This window comes from Eulemur rufifrons, chromosome 6 (assembly GCF_041146395.1).
Source record: "Eulemur rufifrons isolate Redbay chromosome 6, OSU_ERuf_1, whole genome shotgun sequence".
Lineage (NCBI taxonomy): Eukaryota > Metazoa > Chordata > Mammalia > Primates > Lemuridae > Eulemur > Eulemur rufifrons.
Genome location: NC_090988.1, coordinates 27572048 through 27592398, shown reverse-complemented (window position 1 = coordinate 27592398; position 20351 = coordinate 27572048). Strand labels below are relative to the sequence as shown.

The 20351-nt window shown below is 36.4% G+C and overlaps 1 protein-coding gene across 5 annotated transcripts in view; it reads left to right on the top strand.

The window, feature by feature from the left end:
- Window positions 1-20351, top strand: part of GRIA4 (glutamate ionotropic receptor AMPA type subunit 4) — a 353850-nt gene that overhangs the window by 229279 nt on the left and 104220 nt on the right. For all 5 annotated transcript variants that reach the window (XR_011233664.1, XM_069468990.1, XM_069468992.1 and 2 more), the window contains one exon: window positions 19812-19996. Coding sequence is in view for 4 of the 5 variants with exons in the window: in XM_069468990.1 (XP_069325091.1) it covers window positions 19812-19996 (185 nt within the window). In the remaining variant the exon portion in view is untranslated. The remainder of the gene's footprint in view (window positions 1-19811; window positions 19997-20351) is intronic.

Below are 20351 nucleotides of genomic sequence, written 5' to 3'. Positions count from 1 at the left end.
TTCTGGAGTACGTAACCACCTGATATGCCTGCCAGCATGGATGAGCTGGAAAATATACTCCATGTCATTTAATTAGTAGACTTGCCCTTATCCCAGAGGTAGCAGCAGCAGAAAGTCTTTACCACCATAAGTCTGAAAGGGCAGGGAAGGGGAGGGTGTGGTTGTATGGAGAGTGTAGCTGTATGGAGAATGCTGAATGGCAGAGACTGGGGCCTTTGTTTAAAGGATGCAGTCACTCCGACAGACATTGAGCTGGCAGAAAAGAAATCATGGAAAGTATACCCTGACTTCACTCTTCTCCCTTTGATATGTTGTACATGACTTCTTTTAATCAACTCAACTGGAAGCCAAAAAGCACAGCTGCAGACCATACTGATCATCCTCCTCCTCTACCATCAACACAGAGCAGGGTGGGGAGAAATGAAAGGTGGATTTGGATGGACAGTATCCAGCACAGTTCCTTATAAGACATCTATTTTAAACTCTGAGCAGAAATAACTAGCATAATAATAAATGTAGATTTTATGTACACGTTTGCCTTTTTGTAAAATGAATAGTTAATTGAGGAGTCAATTGGAGTGATCAGTTTGGCAATGAATGCTGAACTACCTACTTAAACAGATTAGCAGCAGCAGCACAGCCAAAGTAGTTTTCATGGTAAGGTGATGGATCAAATGAGGCAGAACCAGTGCACAAGCCCCAGATAAGGAGAGTGCTAAGCTATATAAACTTGGAAGCAGCTCTCCTAGGACTATAAAACCAGTATAAATAGAATTTCCTACAATAGTGGTGATCCCTTCTCTTCTGCAGCCTTGACTACCAAAGATATATCATGGATATCTCAAACTTTAAAGTCATAATGGAGCTCTATAAACTAACCTTAGGTTTCCTACTGGAATTTATGGTTCTCAGGGGTTTTTTCACACAAAGTTTCTAAAAGGATTCTAACCTAATAAATTACTCAATATTTTTTCTGTGCTCTGTATGTCACATTGCCTTACTGAACTTGCCAGTTTTAGAGAGATGTTACAAATATTTGCCCAAATACATATATGAAAATCAAATTCACTAGCACAATTAATTTGATAGTGCCTTATTGGTTTCATCAAAATGAACTTTGAAAACCTTACTGAGTTTCTACCAAGATGTCAATGACATATAGCATAGATTGTTGGTTAAAGAAAGCAAAACAGATATTGTCTTATTGACTCATTGACGCATTGTAAATATTTGATGAAAAAAAATAGCTTATCTGACTTGTCATCTTAAAAATATAAACGTCACTCAAATTTGTTATAATTATAAAATTGTAGACAAATGTTTCTATAGCCAATATAATTTTCAGGAAAATTTATTCTAATTAAAAATACAAGTACTTTTTGGTTCTACTATCCTAACACCTATTCAGAAAACTTGCCTACATTAATCCCTGCACTGACAAAAGTCACTCCGTACTGTGATTCAAATTTAATTTGTGAAATAATCCCATGGAGTTTTGTGAATCTTTCTAGAAGGGAAGAACTTGGGCACCCATATAGATAGATCTAAGTAGTAATTCAAAAGCTTTTTGACTAAAGTTGACCTAATTCTACGATTTAACGTGTGACATCCTTACAGAGAGAAGGCAGGTAATCGTATGTCCTGAGCAGTGCTGGGTGACATCATTAACCAACTGGACCGCAGGACAGCATTCACAGGCTATTCTAAAGAAAGAAACCATGTTCATTATTGTAATCTTTGCAGTGGTTGTGACATTCAGGCCAGATCTACCAGAACCTGTTGGGAAGAGGGCGTTGAGAGGAGGGGGTGTTACTTTGCTGTGCACTTGCAGTGAAATCAGCAAGCATACCCCCAGCGCCAGGAGCAGAAGCCACAGCACTGCTCGGCAATACACACAGCACCCAAAAGTGCTTCATGGTCAGGAGTATGTCTAGGTAAAAATTCAGTCCTTAATAGGAGAATAAAATTAACCCAAACTTCAGTTAAGTTTTCATTGTATTATAGACCACATTATAGAGGAGAATAAAAAGCAGACTTTAATGTCAGTTAGAAAAAGGCTCTACCAATTAATAGCTAAGTGATTTGGACCAAGAACTTAACTTCTCTATCTGCAGTTTCCTTTGTATAAAATGAAGATAATAAAACTAACACCATGCCCATAAAGCACTTAATGCAATATCTGCCATGGATTAGACAGGCCTTCGATAACTGTTAGTTATTATTGTTGCCTTTATTGTCATTAGACTTAATTAAATTGAGGGGATATATATAAAAAAGGCAGGACTTTTATACTTGTCATTTAATTCAATCTAATTCACTCTTATGGAGCTTATTTTTTCCTTTGTGTAAAAAAATGGGGCAACTATTGAATGAATGAAAGCTAGTCTTATATTTAAAGAGAGCTAGACAAGTACACTAGCAATCACAATAATTATAATTCAACATCCTTGAGGTTAGTAACTGGCTCACTGTATACTTAGTACTTTCAAAAGTACAATATAGGACTTATTGGATAAACAATTAAATTATTATTAATTAGTATTATTTTTAATTTTAACATTATTTTATTATCAATTAAATTAATTAATTGGCCAATCCAAGGTGGCATGAACTGTAATTACTGGACAAACAACAAGGGAAATATAAAGATAAAAGACAACTTAATATGGAAGAGGTCAGAGAAGCCTTCTAAAATGGTCTAAAGCTGAAGTTGAGGCTTAAAGAAAGATTGGAAGTTGCCAGTGAACATGGAGAATGCAAACTTTTTCAGCACAGGGAATAGCCATCACCATATGTCAAAGGGAAGAGAGAATCTGGTTTATTCAGAGAACTGCTGATCTTTAGCATAAGTTGAGTGATGCATACCTAAGACAGACAGTGAAATATTGATTTCAGATGATGAGCACTTTACCCTCCCACCCCCAATCATTTCTACCCCTTCCTTCATTTATTTTTCTGCATAGCACTTATTTCCTCTTGTCATTATATTATAAATGCATATGTGTATTTGTTTATTGTCCGCTTCAGCCACTGGAGTATAGGCTTCGTGAAGGTAGGCTTATCTTACTGTTTTGTTAACTTCTGTATCTGCAGCCTCTAGAGCAATGGCCTGGCACATATGAAACACTCAAAAAATGTTCATTGAGTGAAACATGAATGAAAGAATAAGTAAGGAATTGCTCATGAAATATCTTAAATCTAATATTTACAAAGAAATATAAGGATTGGCTTGAAATGAGGATGAAGGAGAGTGACAAGTCTTGGGGAATCACTTAGGTTTTTGCCTAAAGTGACTGAGTAAATGTCTAATAACCAAATATGGAATTCAAGAATAAGGCAGCCTGCACATGCCACTGTCACGGAGAGGACTGAAAGTGGCAAGTGGATATTCACCTTCAGATCTATCATCTAAGAGATAACATTGGGAATCAACAGAGAGGTTATAGGAGGCTCCCAAAGTGAAGGAGAGAGAAGAGAGGTGACCTGCTCTGTGGAATTGGAGTTACACAGGGAAAGCACCCACACATGGGGAAGGGACAGAGCAAAGAATCACAAGGCTCCACACTTCCCCCACAGGCATCACTATATGAGCTGTGGGAGGCACCCTACACCTGAGCAGGCCTCAGGGCTGATGTAGGGAGCTGACTGGAGACTGCAGCAGTGTTTCTCCAGAGAGAAGGCACAGTGGGGACCCACTGGTTTGTGAACCCTGGGCACTATGGTTGGTGCCATTTTGAGATTCCAGACCTAGAGCTCTGCATCTAACTAGAGGTCAGATCTTATTGTCCCTGCCAGGCTGGGGAGGAAACAGGTAGGCTGGGTGCTCTCATGTGTCCTGTGGGCAAGACCATGTGCCCCCACCCCTGCCGGGAGACCTGGGTGGGGTGAACTCTCTGGCCACCACAGGCTGGCAAATGCCACACCCTCAGACGTGGGCTGGGCTGTACTCAAGCCAGCATGGGCTCTCAAACACTGCTGTCCACAAATCTGAATGGAACAGTGCTCAAGCTAACGCAGGCCAACAATCTTCGCTGCCCACGAACATGGGCAGGGCAGTGCTCAAGCCACTGTGAAGGGCAATCACCATTGCTGATGGAACTAGATGGGGCAATCACTCACTCTGCAGCATGCAGACTGCCCAAGACAATCACAAGGGAATGGTGAAATGTGAGACGCAGGACAGCAGCAGTATTAAATGCTCACAGTTCATCCGACCCCCTCTTGCCAGGTCAGTCTTCCAAAGTAGGACTCAAGTGACCCATCCAGGGATGGGTCTTCACTGAGTCAGAGAGTTTCTGGCAGAGAATAGGCACACAAATCTATCTGTCTTGAGCTGAGAGAAGAGATTTCAGATGAGAAGGAACCAGAATAAGAACTCTAGCACAACGAAAAACAAGCAATATCAACAACCTCAAAGGATCACAATAATTCATTAACAATGGAATCCAACCAAAAAGAAATCATTAAAATGTTATATATGGAATTCTGAATATGGATGGCAAGTAAGATCAATGGGATTGATGAGAAAGATGAAAACCAACACAAAGAAACCAAAAGAAAAAGTCAGAACATGAATGAAAAATTCAATAATTTTCATTAGTGAAAGAGATAACATAAGAAAAGAGATAACAGAACTTAAAAAAATGGAAGAGTCATTTAGGGAATTTCAAAATACAGCAAAAAGTTTTAACAACAGACAAGACCAAGGAGAAGAAATAATTTCAGAACTTAAAGATAAAGCTTTCAGATTAACCCAGCCAGTCAAACATATAGAAAAAAAGATAAAGAAGCATGAATAATCACTCTAAGAAATATGAGACTACGGAAAGTCAGAACGGAAATATAAATCAATTTGCCCCTGAGAGACAAAAAGAAAAAGCAAAAAGCATGGAAAGCCTATTTGAGAGAATACTTGAAGAAAACTTCCCTCATATCACTAGAGATTTAGACATCCAGATACAAGATAATCATCAGACATCGAATTCATAACAGACACATAATCGTCAGTTTGGCCAAAGTCAAAGTGAAGGAGAAAATCTTACAAACTGCAAGATGAAGGCAGCAACTAACTTACAAAGGGAAACAGAATTAACAGCAGACTTCTCAACAGAGAACTTACAAGTCAGAAGGGATTTGTGTCCTGTGTCTAGTCTTCTTAAACAAAACAACTGCCAGCCAAGAATGTTCTATCCTGTAAAACTAAGTTTCATAAATGAAGGAAAAATAAACTCTTAGTCAGACAAACAAACACTAAGAGAATTTATCACCACTAGAACTGCCCTACAAGAAGTGCATAAAAATGCCCTACCTGGAACAGAACAATCAATATCCACCATTGTAAAAACACCCAAAAGTTAAAGTTCACAGTTCTCATAAAACAGTAATACAAGGGAGAAAACAAAGCAACTAGATATCTTTCAACATGATGAACAGAACAGTATCTTACATATAAATATTAACATTGAACATGAATGATCTTAATGTTCCACATAAAAGATATAGATAGGCTGAATGGATGAAAAAACACAATCCAAATATATACTGTTTCCAAGAAACCCAACTCAAAAGGATTCTCATAGACTCAAGGTAAAGGGAATGGAAAAAAATATACACACAAATGGAAATAAAAAGCCAGCAGGAGTACCTATTCTCAGATAAAATAGTCTTTAAATCAACAATGGTAAAAACAAACAAACAAAAAAGACAAAGATGGTCAGTATATAATGATAAAACAAAAATATATAACAATCCTAAAAATATATGCACCTAAGAGCTCTCAGATTAATAAAACAAATTATACTAGATCTCAGCAAAGAAATAGCAGCATCATAATATTTGGGGACTTTAACACTCCACTGACAGAACTGGACACCTCATTGAGGCAGAAAATCAACAAAGAAACACTGGAATTAAAAGGGACTATAGACCCAACAGATATTTACAGAACGTTATACCCCAAAACTATAGAATATGCCTTCCTCTCATCAGTACCTGGGACATTTTCCAAGATAAATCACATGTTAGGCCACACAAGTCTCAACAAACTCACAAATATCAAAAGTATAACATGTATCTTCTCAGACCACAATGGAATAAAACTAGAAATCAATTGCAAGATGAACTCTCAAATCTATACAAAGTCATGGAAATTAAACAACCTGTTGCTGAACTATCCTTGGGTCATGACGAAATTAAGATGGAAATCAAAGATTTTTCAAACTGAAAAATAAAGATGATATAAGCTTCCAAAATCTATGGAACACAGAAAAAGCAGTACTAAGAGTAACATCAAAAATACAGAAAGATCACAAATTAACAATCTAATGTCACATGTCAAGGAATTAGAAAAAGAACAAACCAAACCCAAAGCAAGCAGAAGAAAGAAATAACAACAAATCTTGGAGCAGAACTAAATGGAAACAGACAAACAAACAAAAATACAAAAGACCAACAAAACAAAAGTTGGTTCTTGAAAAGATAAACAAAATTGATAGACCACTAGCTAGATTAACTACAAATGAAAGAGAAAAGTCTCAAAAAGCTCAATCAGAAAGGAAAAAGGAGACATTACAACTGATACCACAGAAATTCAAAATATTATTCATGACTACTATAAAGACCTCTATACACACAAACTAGAAAATCTAGAGGAAATCAATAAAATTTTGGAAACATACACCTCCAAAGCTTGATTCATTAAGAACTGGAAATCCTGAAAAGACAAAAATGAGTAACAAGATTGAAATAGTAATCAAAAACCTCCCCCCAAAAAATCCCCAGACCAGACAAATTCATAGCCAAATTCTACCAGATCTACAAAGAGGAACTGGTACCTGTTCTACTGAAACTGTTCCATAACATTGAGAAGGAAGGAATCCTCCCTAACTCATTCTATGAAGCCAGTAGCACCCTGATACCAAAACCAGGAAAGGACAACTACAAAAAAAGAAAACTACAGACTAATATCTATCATGAACATAGATGCAAAAATCCTCAACAAAATACTAGCAAACCAAATCCAACAGCACATCCAAAAGATAATTCATCATGATCAAATGGGTTTCATCCCAGGAATGTAATGAAGGTTCAACATATGCAAATTAATAAATATGATTCACCACATAAACAGAATTAAAAACAAAGACCATATGATCATCTCAATAGATGCAGATAAAGCCTTCTTTAAAATCTAGCAACTTTTTACAATAAAAACCCTTATTGTAAAAACACTAGGGATAGAAGGAACATACCTGAAAATAATAAAGCTATATATGACAAACCCACAGTCAACATCATACTGAATGGGGAAAACTTGAAGGCATTTCCCCTAAAAACTGGAAGAAAATAAGTATGCCCATTGTCCCATTTCTATTCAACATAGTGCTAGAAGTTTTAGCCAGAGAAATCAGGTAGGAGAAAGAAATAAAGGGCATCCAAATCAGAAAAGAGGAGGTGAAACTATCCCTGTTTGCCAACGATATGATCTTATATCTGGAAAACCCTAACGACTCCTCCACAAGACTCCTAGAATTCATAAAATAATTCAGTTAAGTCTCAGGTTACAAAATCAATGCACACAAATCAGTTGCATTCCTATATACTTATAATAGTCAAGCAGAGATTCAAATCAAGAACTCAATACCATTTACAATAGCTGCAAAGAAAATAAAATACCTAGAAATATACTGAACCAAGGATGTAAACGATCTCTACAAGGAGAACTATAAAACACTGATGAAAGAAAACATAGATGATACAAACAAATGGAAAAACATCCCAGCCTCATGAATTGGTAGAATCAACATTGTTAAAATGTTCATACTGCCCAAAGTGATTTACAGATTCAACACAATTCCCATTAAAATTCCAGTGTCATTTTTCACAGATCTAGAAAAAATATTCCTAAATTTCATATGGAATGAAGAAAGAGCCCAAATAGCCAAAGCACTTCTAAGCAAAAAGAAAAAATGTGGAGGCAACGTGTTACCTAACTTCAAATTATACAACAAGGCTATAGTAACCAAACAGCATGGTACTGGTACAAAGGTAGACATATAGACCAAGGGAACAGAATAGAGAACCCAGAAATAAAACCGTATAGCTACCATTAACTGATTTTTGACAAAGCAGATAACAACATACACTGAGGAAGGAAGCCCTATTCGATAAAAGATGCTGAGAAAACTGGATAGCCACATGCAGAAGAATGAAACTGGATCTCTATATCTTACCATATACAAAATTTAACTACAGATGGATTAAAGACTTAAATGTAAGACCTGAAACAAGAAAAATTCTAGAAGAAAATGTAGGAAAAACTCTTCTAGACATTGGCCTCAGCAAAGAATTTATATGTGTGACCCCGGAAGAAAATATAGCAACAATAAAAATAAATAAATGAGACTTAATTAAACTAAAAAGTTTCTGCACATCAAAGGGAATAATCAAGAGAGTAAATATACAACCTACAGTGTGGGAGAAAATATTCACAAACTACACATCTGACAAAGGACTAACATTTAGACTCTACAAGGAACTCAAACAAATCAGAAAGAAAAAACAAATAACCCCATCAAAAAGTGGGCAGAAGATATGAACAGATTTTTTTCAAAAGAGGATAGAAAAATGGCCAACAAAATATTTAAAAAATGAAAAAATCACTAATTATCAAGGAATGCAAATTAAAACCACAATGAGATACCTCCTTATCCCTGTCAGAATGGACATTAAAAAGTCAAAAAACAATATGTGGTGCTGATGTGGTGAAAAGGAATGCTTATACACTGTTGATGGGACTGTAAATTAATACAACCTCTATGATTTAGTTCCTCAAAGAACTAAAAGCAGACTTACCATTTGATCCAGCAATTCCACTACCAGGTTTCCACCCAAAGGAAAAGAAGTCATTTTATCAAAAAAACACCTGTACCCAAATGTTTATCACAACATAACTCACAATTGTGAAGATATAGAATCAACCCAAGTGCCCATCAACTGGTAATGGATAAATAAAAGGTGGTAAATACGTACTATGGAGCACTATTCAGCCATAAAAAGGGATGAAATAATGTCTTTTGCAGCAACTTGGATGGAACTGGAGACCATTGTCCTAAGTGTAATATCTCAGGAATGGAAAAACAAATACCCTATGTTCTCACTTATAAATGGGAGCTAAACAATGAATATATATGGTCATAAAGTTGTGTAATGGACATTGAAAACTAAGAATGGGGAAGGATGGGAGTGGGGAGAGTGATAAACATCTATCCATCAGGTACAGTGTACACTATTCTGGTGACAGGTACACTGAAAGCCCTGACTTCAGCATGATACAATTTATCCATGTAACAAAAAACTCTTGTGCCCCCAAAACTTATCGAAATTTTTTAAAAAAGAGTAAGAGCTGGGTTTTTGGTTTTGTTTTTTTTTTTTTCTTTTTGAAGGGGTGTGGGATGTTGAGTTATAAATTATGGTTCTCCCAGAGTTGTAGGAACGAATTCTAAAGGAATTCCTTGACACGATAAGGGAGAACATATATCAAGAATCCATGATGTACTTCCCTCACACGAACAACAACATTCTAAATTACCTCTACCATGGAGAATGAAGGTGATTTTTATTTACAGCTATCAAAAAAAATTATCATGACTAATAAAGTTTTACATTAATCATTTTCATTATATAGAAAGTCAAAAGTGGAAAATGAAGGAATTTAAACAGCCTGCCTCAGACCTACAGAGTTGAAATGAGAAAAACAACTTTTGCAATTAAAAGTAACTGAGTCTACCATTAGGCCTACCATTTGTCACCTGGCATGGTGTTCAAGAAATCACTGTGCATTTAGACGATCACCTCGGTGTCATTTCCCCACTAAAGAAATTTAATAGTGACTAATCAAATGTATTCACTCTCAGTCACTGACATGAGTTTACAATTACTTCTTGGAATTGAGTTAGCCCCAGTGGGATATAAAAATTAGGCTAATCATATGGTGAATACTTACTGCATCCTGTGTTTGTTCCTGCTAGGAACAGAAATTGTCTCTGTAATTGTATGCAAATCCTTTCACCAGAATTATCACAAGAAAATTATGTACTGCTACTCTTGCTGTAAGGAAAAGACAAAAGTAACATTTTAAAATATCACTTTCAAATCAACCAAAATGACTGGTTTGGACTTTGCGTATAAAAGCCAGATCCAAATTAATATTATTTACAGTACACAGCTTGGCATGTGAAAATAACAAACTGATATTTAATATGTTGTGTAACACTTCTGTGTGTTTTGTTGCTAGTGATTGCTTTCATGATTAATTAATGAGATCTATGAGACTCATACTTCATCATAGAGTAGAATACATTGGTCTTTTAAGAACCAGAATTCTTTGTTAAGCATTGGCTATCTTATATCCTCAACCAATGAGCCAATTTTTTAGGGTTAGCTCAGGGTTTGTTTTCATGTACCAAAAGTGTTTCTGTTTTTATCATTTAGAATGGAGTTCTTTCTCAAATGAATTTCACACTTACTTTAATTCTGAGTTTTTTTGAAGTTTAGTTTAGCTTTTATGAATGACTCAAGACGGTTGTTATGAATATTGATAATGAAAACTGTGGAGTAATTTTCTGGGATACTCTAAGGTATTTCTAAAGGTATTCCAGCTGAGGTATGTGTGGCTTTTGGCTCCTACAACTTGTGACCTCCTTCTGCCCAGATTTGGGAGTTTTTACATTTACCTGCTGCATTCTTTTAGGGCCTCAATGTATAAAGTAGAAATTAAGTAGTTTTCAGGTCATTCCAATACCACTTAATATTACTTATGTCATTCAGAAGCTAGCTCTAGGTTAAACAATAAGACATTGCTGGTATTTGACTATTTTTGATCAATAGAAATGGCAATTACATATGGCTGCACCTCATGTAATGAAAAATCCCCTGCCTCTTATAAGTACAGAATGAGGAAACAAGGAATTTAGAGAAAAGCAAACAATTGACACTCTTCATATTTTTTCATTTTGGGGAGGTGGGGGTGGGATTAGTCTATATTTGAAGAGTTATTGCATTGTGCCTGTGTTAATTCTAGTAGTCTCTGATTTGGGTTCCTTGTCTTTCCTTTCTCTCCACTCTTATCCATCATTTCCACTATGTGAAGTTAACATGAAAGCAATTCTATAAATCTGTCTCTTCTCTGCTCCAAAGCTTTTGGTATTTCACTGTTTTCAATGGAATAATTTGTAAACTTTAAGCATTTAATTATTCCAAAGTATTTATTAAGTGCTTCTGAGATGCTAGGCACTCTTCTAGGCACAGTGAACAAAACCACAAGTCTCTGACTTCATGAGCTTACATGAAACAATTAACAAGATAAGTGAGTAAAATATAGAGCACATTAGGCGAGGGTGAGTGTTAGAGAGAAAGTAACGCAGAGAAGGGGCATAGGAAATCTCAGGACAAGGGAGGTGAAATTTTAGATCAAGTAGCCTAGCATACCCTCACTGAAGAGGGTACATTTGAGTAAAAACACAAAGCGAAAAGTCAAAGCACACAGACCCAGCTTGGGGACAGCACTGCAGGGCCAAGCCCGTGGCAGAGCACACCTGGCAAGGGGGCCGAACTGTTGGGGATGTTTGAGAAGGAAGCACAGTAGATGGAGTCAGAGATGTGGAACCTGTGAGCCAGTGTGAAGAAGCCATTGGAGAGTTTTGACCTGTAAGTGGTGTGACCTGGCTTGCTTGAAAAGTTTCACTCTCACAGCTGTGCTCTGAGTAGTGTGAAGGGAGGAAAAGCAGAGAAGGGAACCCTAAAAAGAGGCTGTTGCAATAATCCTTGACAGGAGGCTTGCACCTGGGTGGAGGCAGGGAGAAATGGTCAGATTTTTTATGTATCTTAAAGGCAACAGTTTTGGAATGTGCTAAAATATGAGACGTGTTTGTGAGAGAAAGAAAGAAATTGATCTAAAAGTCTTTCTATCACAACTTCACCCTTTCTTGCTACTTTAATCTCCTGCACTCCTCGCACACTCCAGTGTGGTGAAAAACCCCTAGACTGAAGACCTGAGTTCAATTCATGGCTCTGCCACTTAATAGGGTTTTGCTTTGATATGCCACATAAACTATCCTTATGTCTATTTCTTCACTGATATGGTTGGGATGATACCTACTTCATAGGGCTGTTATGAGGTCCAATTGTATTGTGAAATGCTGATAAACGTAATGGAGTCTATAAATCTCCAGAAAACTGCTCTATTAACTATCAACTATTAATCACCTATTAAGTATTCTTCAAGCTTCCTGCCTCTGTGCCTTTGCCTTATGATAACAGTAGCTTCTTCTCACCATCTCTACCCATCAAACCCTCTCAATCCTCTAGGGACCATCCTGCAGTCCAAGTCATTCTCCCTGCAATGAAATTACCTCTGAAGGGATCTTTTCTTTTTCTTAACACTGTTTTCTGAAAGTATTGCCATACTGAGTAGGTTTGACATTCAACATTATCTCTTAAGTATGTTGAATGCTTAGTATGAGACAAAAACATTGTTTGACTGCCTGTTTATTCACAAATGTATATTTTTATTCCTTCATGAGAATACAGTGGTTGCATCTTATCCAAGTTTGAATTGTAAACTTTATATAGTGTGATATAAAAAAGAATAAAATCAGAATTGTAAATTTTATATAGTGTGATATATAAAATATATATTAAAATATAGTGAGATAAAATCTCACTTTGTGGGCCAATAATAACTGTATAGGAATTATACTAGACAATTATTCTGATTAGTAAATTAATCTTTTGATACCTGAGCTTAAAATTCTGCAAATTTTTTCAAGAATGTCTTACTTAAGTAAAAACAGATTACCTTATAAAAAGATGTTGAGGCCGGGCGCGGTGGCTCACGCCTGTAATCCCCGCACTCTGGGAGGCCAAGGCGGGTGGATCGCTCGAGGTCAGGAGTTCGAGACCAGCCTGAGCAAGAGTGAGACCTCGTCTCTACTAAAAATAGAAAGAAATTATATGGACAACTAAAATATATATATACCAAAAATTAGCTGGGTATGGTGGCGCATGCCTGTAGTCCCAGCTACTCGGGAGGCTGAGGCAGTAGGATCGCTTAAGTCCAGGAGTTTGAGGTTGCTGTGAGCTAGACTGACACCACGGCACTCACTCTAGCCCGGGCAACAAAGCAAGACTCTGTCTCAAAAAAATAAAAAATAAAAAATAAAAAGATGTTGATAAAAGACCATAGTGTAAAAGAGTCAAAAAATGTTGGAGGCCAACTTGAAAAGAGATCCAGTGTATTCATAGGGAACATTCAAAATCTACAGAGATAGTCTCTAGAATAATTGATGTCTGTAGCCAGAGGGAAAAATGGGTTTCTCCAACCTGTGTCAGAATTCATCATCCTGCTTTGGGTGATGATGGAGGTGGCTGCAAGGATTGTTTTCATCAGAAGTCAATTAACACCTGAAATCCAAACAGAAAAATATGGGCTTCTTCTGGAGATCAAAAAGACCTCAGAGTTCTATCTGGAAATAGAAGTAGGATGACCACTGTTAGAACAGATAGTAGTCATGCCCAAATCCTCCTTCTCTCCATTCTTTATGTTTCATCAATCAGCAAGTTGATTTATTCTGCCCCCTTAATCTATCATTCTGCCCCTAAATCCGGCCCCCATTACCTCTCACCTACCTTACTACAATACCACTTCCTAAGTGGTTTTCCCATTTCTGTGTTACCACATCTGCCATATTTTCCACACTTCAGCTATAACAATCCCTCTAAGAAACATTCTGTTTTGTTACTCTCTTCTTAAAGTTTCTAGGAAATAAAGTCTAAATTCCTTAAAATGAGAGAGAAAGTTCTTGTGAATTGTCCCTTGCCTGTTTCTTTTCCAGTCTTAGATGCTTTTTCCACAGGCTACACCAATTCTCCACACATCCCATTTCCTTCCAAACACACGAGATAAACTTAAGTATTTGAAGCTCCTCTTCTCGCCTCTGAACATTTTCACACCTGATTCCTCACAATGAACTGCCCATTGTTCATGCATTCAGACAAGTCTCAATTGAGCATCCACTGGGCTAGGTACTGAGCATAGAAATCGTCCCTATCTTTGTGGAACCTATGTTACAGTGAAGGGAAAAGACATTTAAATTAGGTTATCATTCAAATATATAATTAGAAACTATGATAAAAATTCATCTGAAAGAAATGCACAGAAAGCTATGAGAGTTTATTTCAGGGGAAAGTATGTAATGCCTGAGATGACATCTGAAGGATGAATAGAAGGCAAAAGGGCAGTAAACAACTTTTAAAGGGAGCAATAGCATGTGCAAAGGCACTGGGGTAGGACTGACTGCATGGTACCTTATAGTACATCTGAGAAAGTCAGTGTTGCTGAAGGGTAGATAACAAGAAAAATAGTGGCACAAAATAACCCTGAAGCAACAGAAAGTGGACAAATATGACCAGATATTAGTATGTATCATAAAAAGAATAGGAAACCATTAGAGGATATAGTCAAGGAAGTGCCATCATTAGGATTTTTGTTTACAAAGATCAATCCAGTTGCTATGTAAACAGATGAATATATGAATTGATGGACCCCACCATTCTTTGTTCTGAAATAAAATCTCTGGTGGCGTAATTCTAGAAAATCTGAAGAGAAATAAGAGAAAATAGTGACTGGGCATGCCTAGAAGAGGTATTTAGTGCCTTGAATTTGTGGCAAATGGTTGAGAATACTTGCTATATGCCTGTATTAATCAGGATGAGCTTCAATTGCAACTATCAGAAAACCGTTTAAGCCATATTAATGGCTAAAACAAGATAACAAATTTATTTCGCTCATTTAAAAGGCTGCGTAGGTGATCAGGGAGTAGTATGCCATTTCATTAAGCCAGAGACCCAGCTTCCTTCTGTCTGGTCATTCCATCATTCACAGCCTTAACTTCATGACCACGGGGTGGCATTCACATTTTGGTATCAAGGTGAAAGGTCAAGTAGGCAAGAAAAAAGTATGCTCATGCAGTCCTTTGAGAAAAGTTCCCCACACTTCCACACAACTTTTCCAATTATAATCTATTGGCCACAGCTTAGTCACAGAGGTGAGAGAGAGACAAAGAAATGATTTATTCTGACTGTCCGTATGTCCAGGTTAAAATTCCATTGTTTTGGATGAAGGGGAGAACTGACAGTCTTAAACAATTTGTAGACTCTACTACAGTGCTTTACCTTTAAAAGCTTAAAGTCTCAAATTCCCTTGTAAGGTGTCATCTGAACTAAGTATGAACACTGGGAGAGACCATAAATATTTAATATTATTGTCAGAAAACAGAAGAGGCCTTAGGGAAAATCTAGGACCCAGAATGACTACCTTGAAAAATGGTCATTTTTCAATCCGTCTTTGAAGATGGATTTTCTACTTTTCCTCTTGAATATTTGTGGAAAAGGGAAAACTCAAAACATTCCATCTTATCTCAGGTTTACATGCATAGCTTCAAGCTGCGTAAGTGGGAAAATCTTTGCTTATTTTCACTATGCCCTTCTTGAACTATGGCATAAATAAATGCTATAGTCACAGCTGCAGATAATTTTAACCAAGCTAAAATGTTGGTTACCCTTTCTGTGTGCTCAGACCTTGGGGTTCAGACTGTGTCCTTTGAACATTTTATTTCAGGACTAAGCTGTTCTGGAAAGAGTCCAAACTAAATGGTTGCTAAATCTGCTCTACAGTTTCAGCATGGTGGCATTAAATGCAGTGAGGATTACAGAATCTTATTTCTCTCTATGACTCAAGTCAATACACAGCATGAGGTAGACCTCCATACACGCACACCTTTGTCCTCAAATCTACTAGTTTGGGACACTGACAATTGTGCCAGACCAGAGAAATCAGTGGTAAAGTAGCAGGTACCTGCATAGCAATTTGTAAGATTAACGAGGAAGGCTTCAATTTGAGTAAGTACAAGTGGCTGCTATCTCCCCTTGTCACTTCCTCTTTTCTGGCTCAACAACTCCCCATGGGACAGACCCAGTCAGTCTTCTCCTTCCCAAACCAGTTCACATAGTTTAGATGTTTCTCTACCCCATATTCATCAAAACAGCATAGTCTTCATCTCATTACTTCCTTACCCTGACAGTATTCCTTGATAATGTCTACATTCTCATCTCTTCCCATTTTCTCCTCAATTTCTCACTCCTCTGAAATGTATGACTTCTATATCCTGCCTTCCATTGCCCATGGACCCGGCTCATGGCGAGTACGCCAATGACCTTCTCACTGAAAAGCACAATGGGCATTTTTCAGTCCTTATCCATAGTAGAGTCTTCCTTATGGAGTATGGATAACTTCTTTGTTTTCACAATTATCTTCTCCCTGCATAAATTTCTTCTTCTGCTTCTCTTTCTGCTGCTCTGTGTACAGACAGTTAAATAACTGTTGCAAAAGAGAATATCAAATACATAAGCCCAGCTTGTGATGTCAGCAGTGACATCTCTGAGGTGATACTCATCCAAAATAGGTCATTATCCATGGATGATGTAAAAAGTGTTGTGTAAGGAAGCAGTAGCTCAGGACTGCTTAGTTTACTATGATTTTATTTAAAATAATTGATGATATCATTATGTTATTTACAAACAAATATTTTATGTGTAATTGATAGTATTCTTTAATAACTATGGAAAAGCTTTTAATTACTTATTGTGATGCAGTAAAGTAATATGCTCATAGTATGCTCTCCCTAGTATTCTAAAAAATTATTTTGATTTCTTGGAAGCTATGTATACAATGCTGTATATTTTGCATAATGGGTAATTTACCTAACAGTTTTGCTAGATAGTAAATTCCTTATAAAGACAAGAATCACATCTTTGGTTATCTTGATATACCTTATAGAATCTTGGATATAGTAGGTTTTCAGTAAATCATACTGAATTAAAATGTTATATAGCTTTTTAGAGTAGAAACAAGATTTAAAATATTCTTTACCATAGTTAATTTTCTGTGATATTCACCCAAAACTGCAGTATTTACATTTTGGCCAACAATATTGTATTACAGATTTTCTAATAACTAGAAGATACAAATCATAGCCAGATGTAGAAACAGTATGACTTGACTTGTGATTTTCTATAATAGTTTACATAACAGCTAGGCTACATAATTATAGATTCAAGAGCAATATTTTCTCCCAGTTACAATATATTCCCAGCTTTCTTGGCAAATAAATAAAACTTACATATCTAAGTAGCAATGAATAATAAGAGAGTATATTAAAATCAAACACAGCTTATAAAAGAATATAAGTTTTCAGCTAGACTCTGAAACTATAACTGCATGTCCTTTGCACTACATTAAAAAGATGGCATTTATTTCTGACTATGATTAATGGGGCTTTTTAGATGACCGACTTTCTTTGCCATTCAACAAAGATTGTGTCCCAGGGTTCTGTCTTATTTCAATTCTAGTGTCAAATCCAAAAAATCTAGTGTAAATCCAAAAAAATCAGATAATGAAATGCTGGACTTGAATTATGATTTTGTTTCCTTGGTATAAACCTTTCAATTTTGTAATGTACATGGGAACATATATAAATTTCACCAGAAAATGTGTGGCTCTACATTCTGTAAAAGCCATGTCAGCGGGAGAATAACAACATGGATGCCTAGTACTGACATGAGGCCTGACAGCCACATGATGCCAAAAAAAAGCAGCAATATTTAGAGGACTGTGCCAAGCTGTGAATTAATCCCAGAGAGCAGGAAGACTGCTTCAATGTGTGTGGCTGATAGTTATAATTTTTACAACGCTCGATCAAATAAAATATATCTTAGAATTATTTTGGTGTGATGATAAATCAAAGGAGAAAAAGGAAAAGTAAGATGTCATTTGGTATTTTTAAAAGCATTCATATTGAGTCAAAGAACATGTTCATAGGTGTCAAAAAATGAATAAAAGGAACATTGCCTCAGTTACCATCAGAGAGCGAGCCCCAGTAACAAAATAAATGAGGCATGAACACATATATTAAAAAAGGTTTCATATCATCATGTTACATATGCGTTGAATAGGAAACAAGAGAAAGAGTCCTGGGTTTGGGGTGCGGGGGATCTAGGTGAGATTTGAAAAGATAATTACTGGCATGTGTTACAAAGGGAAAGACTAAATGGAGCAATAGATATACCAGAATAATTATATAGTAATTAACAAACCCCTTTCTTTCTCTTTGGGGAATTTTTTTCATTTAGATAAAAATGAATCTTGACTGCCACAGTGTTTCATTTGGCAGGATATCAGGTAATTTATATTTCAAATATGATCTCATCATCAGTTCCATCTGTTGATATAAACTGAGCATCAGCAATATTTGAAACTCTGATATGTAGAAAACATACCTAAAAATCAAAATTCCTGAATCTATGAGACTCATATACAAATCAGAAAACAGAATAAATATATTCTTATCTTGCAAGTGCTGTGTATTCATTTTAAATCTTCACTTTTAATCCATCCACCTCTCTAATTTCAGAACCAAGGGAGGGAGAAACTATAGGCAGCTGCTATAGAATGAGCTCAAATAAGTGTTAGACTTTCTTGAAGAGGACTAGAATATTTTGATTATGCTAAACCATAAAGTAAAAAATAACTGCCTAACAGGCTCTGATTCTAACCAATCCTTGTTTAAGGGCTACCTATAGATTCAAAGAATCTTTCTTTTTCTTTTCTTCTCTCACATTGCAATTCAAAACTCAAAAGTGAAGAAAGTAGGAAGATTTCAAGACAGCGTTGGCAGGAAGATATACCCCAAGTGCTGGGATTACCACATAGCTCCTTTCTTAACCTAGCTGCTTGGACCAGATGACTTTCCTTCCCTGTGCACAGAGATGTAGATCAAGAACAGGCTGGGAACCATCCCTCCTGTTCTCTCACCTAATAAAGGACTGTCTTCTCCTAATAAACACTCCCACCTCCAGCAATCTTGCACGCTCCTTCTCAGCCTGCAAGACCCAACTCAAGCTGTTTCTCTCCTAGGGTATTTTTCCTTGTTCCATCAGGTAGATTTAACAAGTCTTCTTTTGATCCAACACTTTACCTTGAGTACTGCTATCCTTATTACCCTTTGTAAAACTAAGTTGCATTTGTTTATTTGAATGTCTTTCTCCTCTACCAAATTATGAGAGCCCAGTTTGTCACTTAGTAATCATTGAACTCACCCCCAATCTATACCATTCCCCTGCCAAGAGAGGAAGAGTTAAATAATGCCACTGAATATACATCTGTCCACATCACCACAAGAGGCACCAAGGATAACGAGTCCACAATAAGTACTATTGTACTGTTTCCTTTACATCTTCCCATCTGTAGTTGAACTAAAAATGTTGTTACTACCTTGCTCAAGGGGAGAGTCAAAACAGTTGTGCAAAATGAGTTCTGTCTGGTGAATAAAATAATGAAAAGTGTTTATGAAATTGTTATTGACTACAGGTGGTATTGGATTTGGTCTTTGGTTTATTTCATCAAAAATGTATCTAGAAAGAGCAACACAATATTCTCCAGTAAATAAAGAGATTTTTGAGAGCTTACACAAAATATGGTATTGCTGCTTCATTGAATCAATATTTTAAGAGATTTTGTTGCCCTGAGTAAAGAAAGCAAGAACAAATGATTCGGAAATAGCCACTCAGATTTTTAAGTTTCTAAGCATTCAGTGTATATTTTGGAACATAAAAATGTTGATGTAGGCTCAGTGCCTGAAGAATTCATTAAAGGGGAGTAAAAGCATATTTTCAGTAACTCTTTTTCCCCCCAATAGGATATTCGATACTCCAAGCAATTATGGAAAAAGCAGGACAAAATGGTTGGCATGTCAGCGCTATATGTGTGGAAAATTTTAATGATGTCAGCTATAGGCAACTTCTAGAAGAGCTTGATAGAAGACAGGAGAAGAAATTTGTGATAGACTGTGAAATAGAGAGACTTCAAAACATATTAGAACAGGTAAGTGCTAGATTTTATATTATTAACATAGACCTCCAACAAAAGAAAAGCTGATCTTTGATTGACTTGTTCCTGTTAATAACTTCTCCAAATCTTTTAGCTGGGAGTTTGAGGTTTGAGAATTTTCATTCCATGATTTTTCTCCAGAACCAAATTGTAAGCTTTTATTAATATCAAAGGCCATTTTGGTTCTTAGGTCTCAGTGTACTTAAGAGACTATTTCTCACACATTCTTAAGACAGTAGAAGACTCCTTTATGAATCAACAAGAGCTCTTGGGCTACAGCTCAAAAATATTAATTTTGAAGATTAATGCCATCTAAAATATTAGAAAAAATTTTAAGGGAATATGCCTT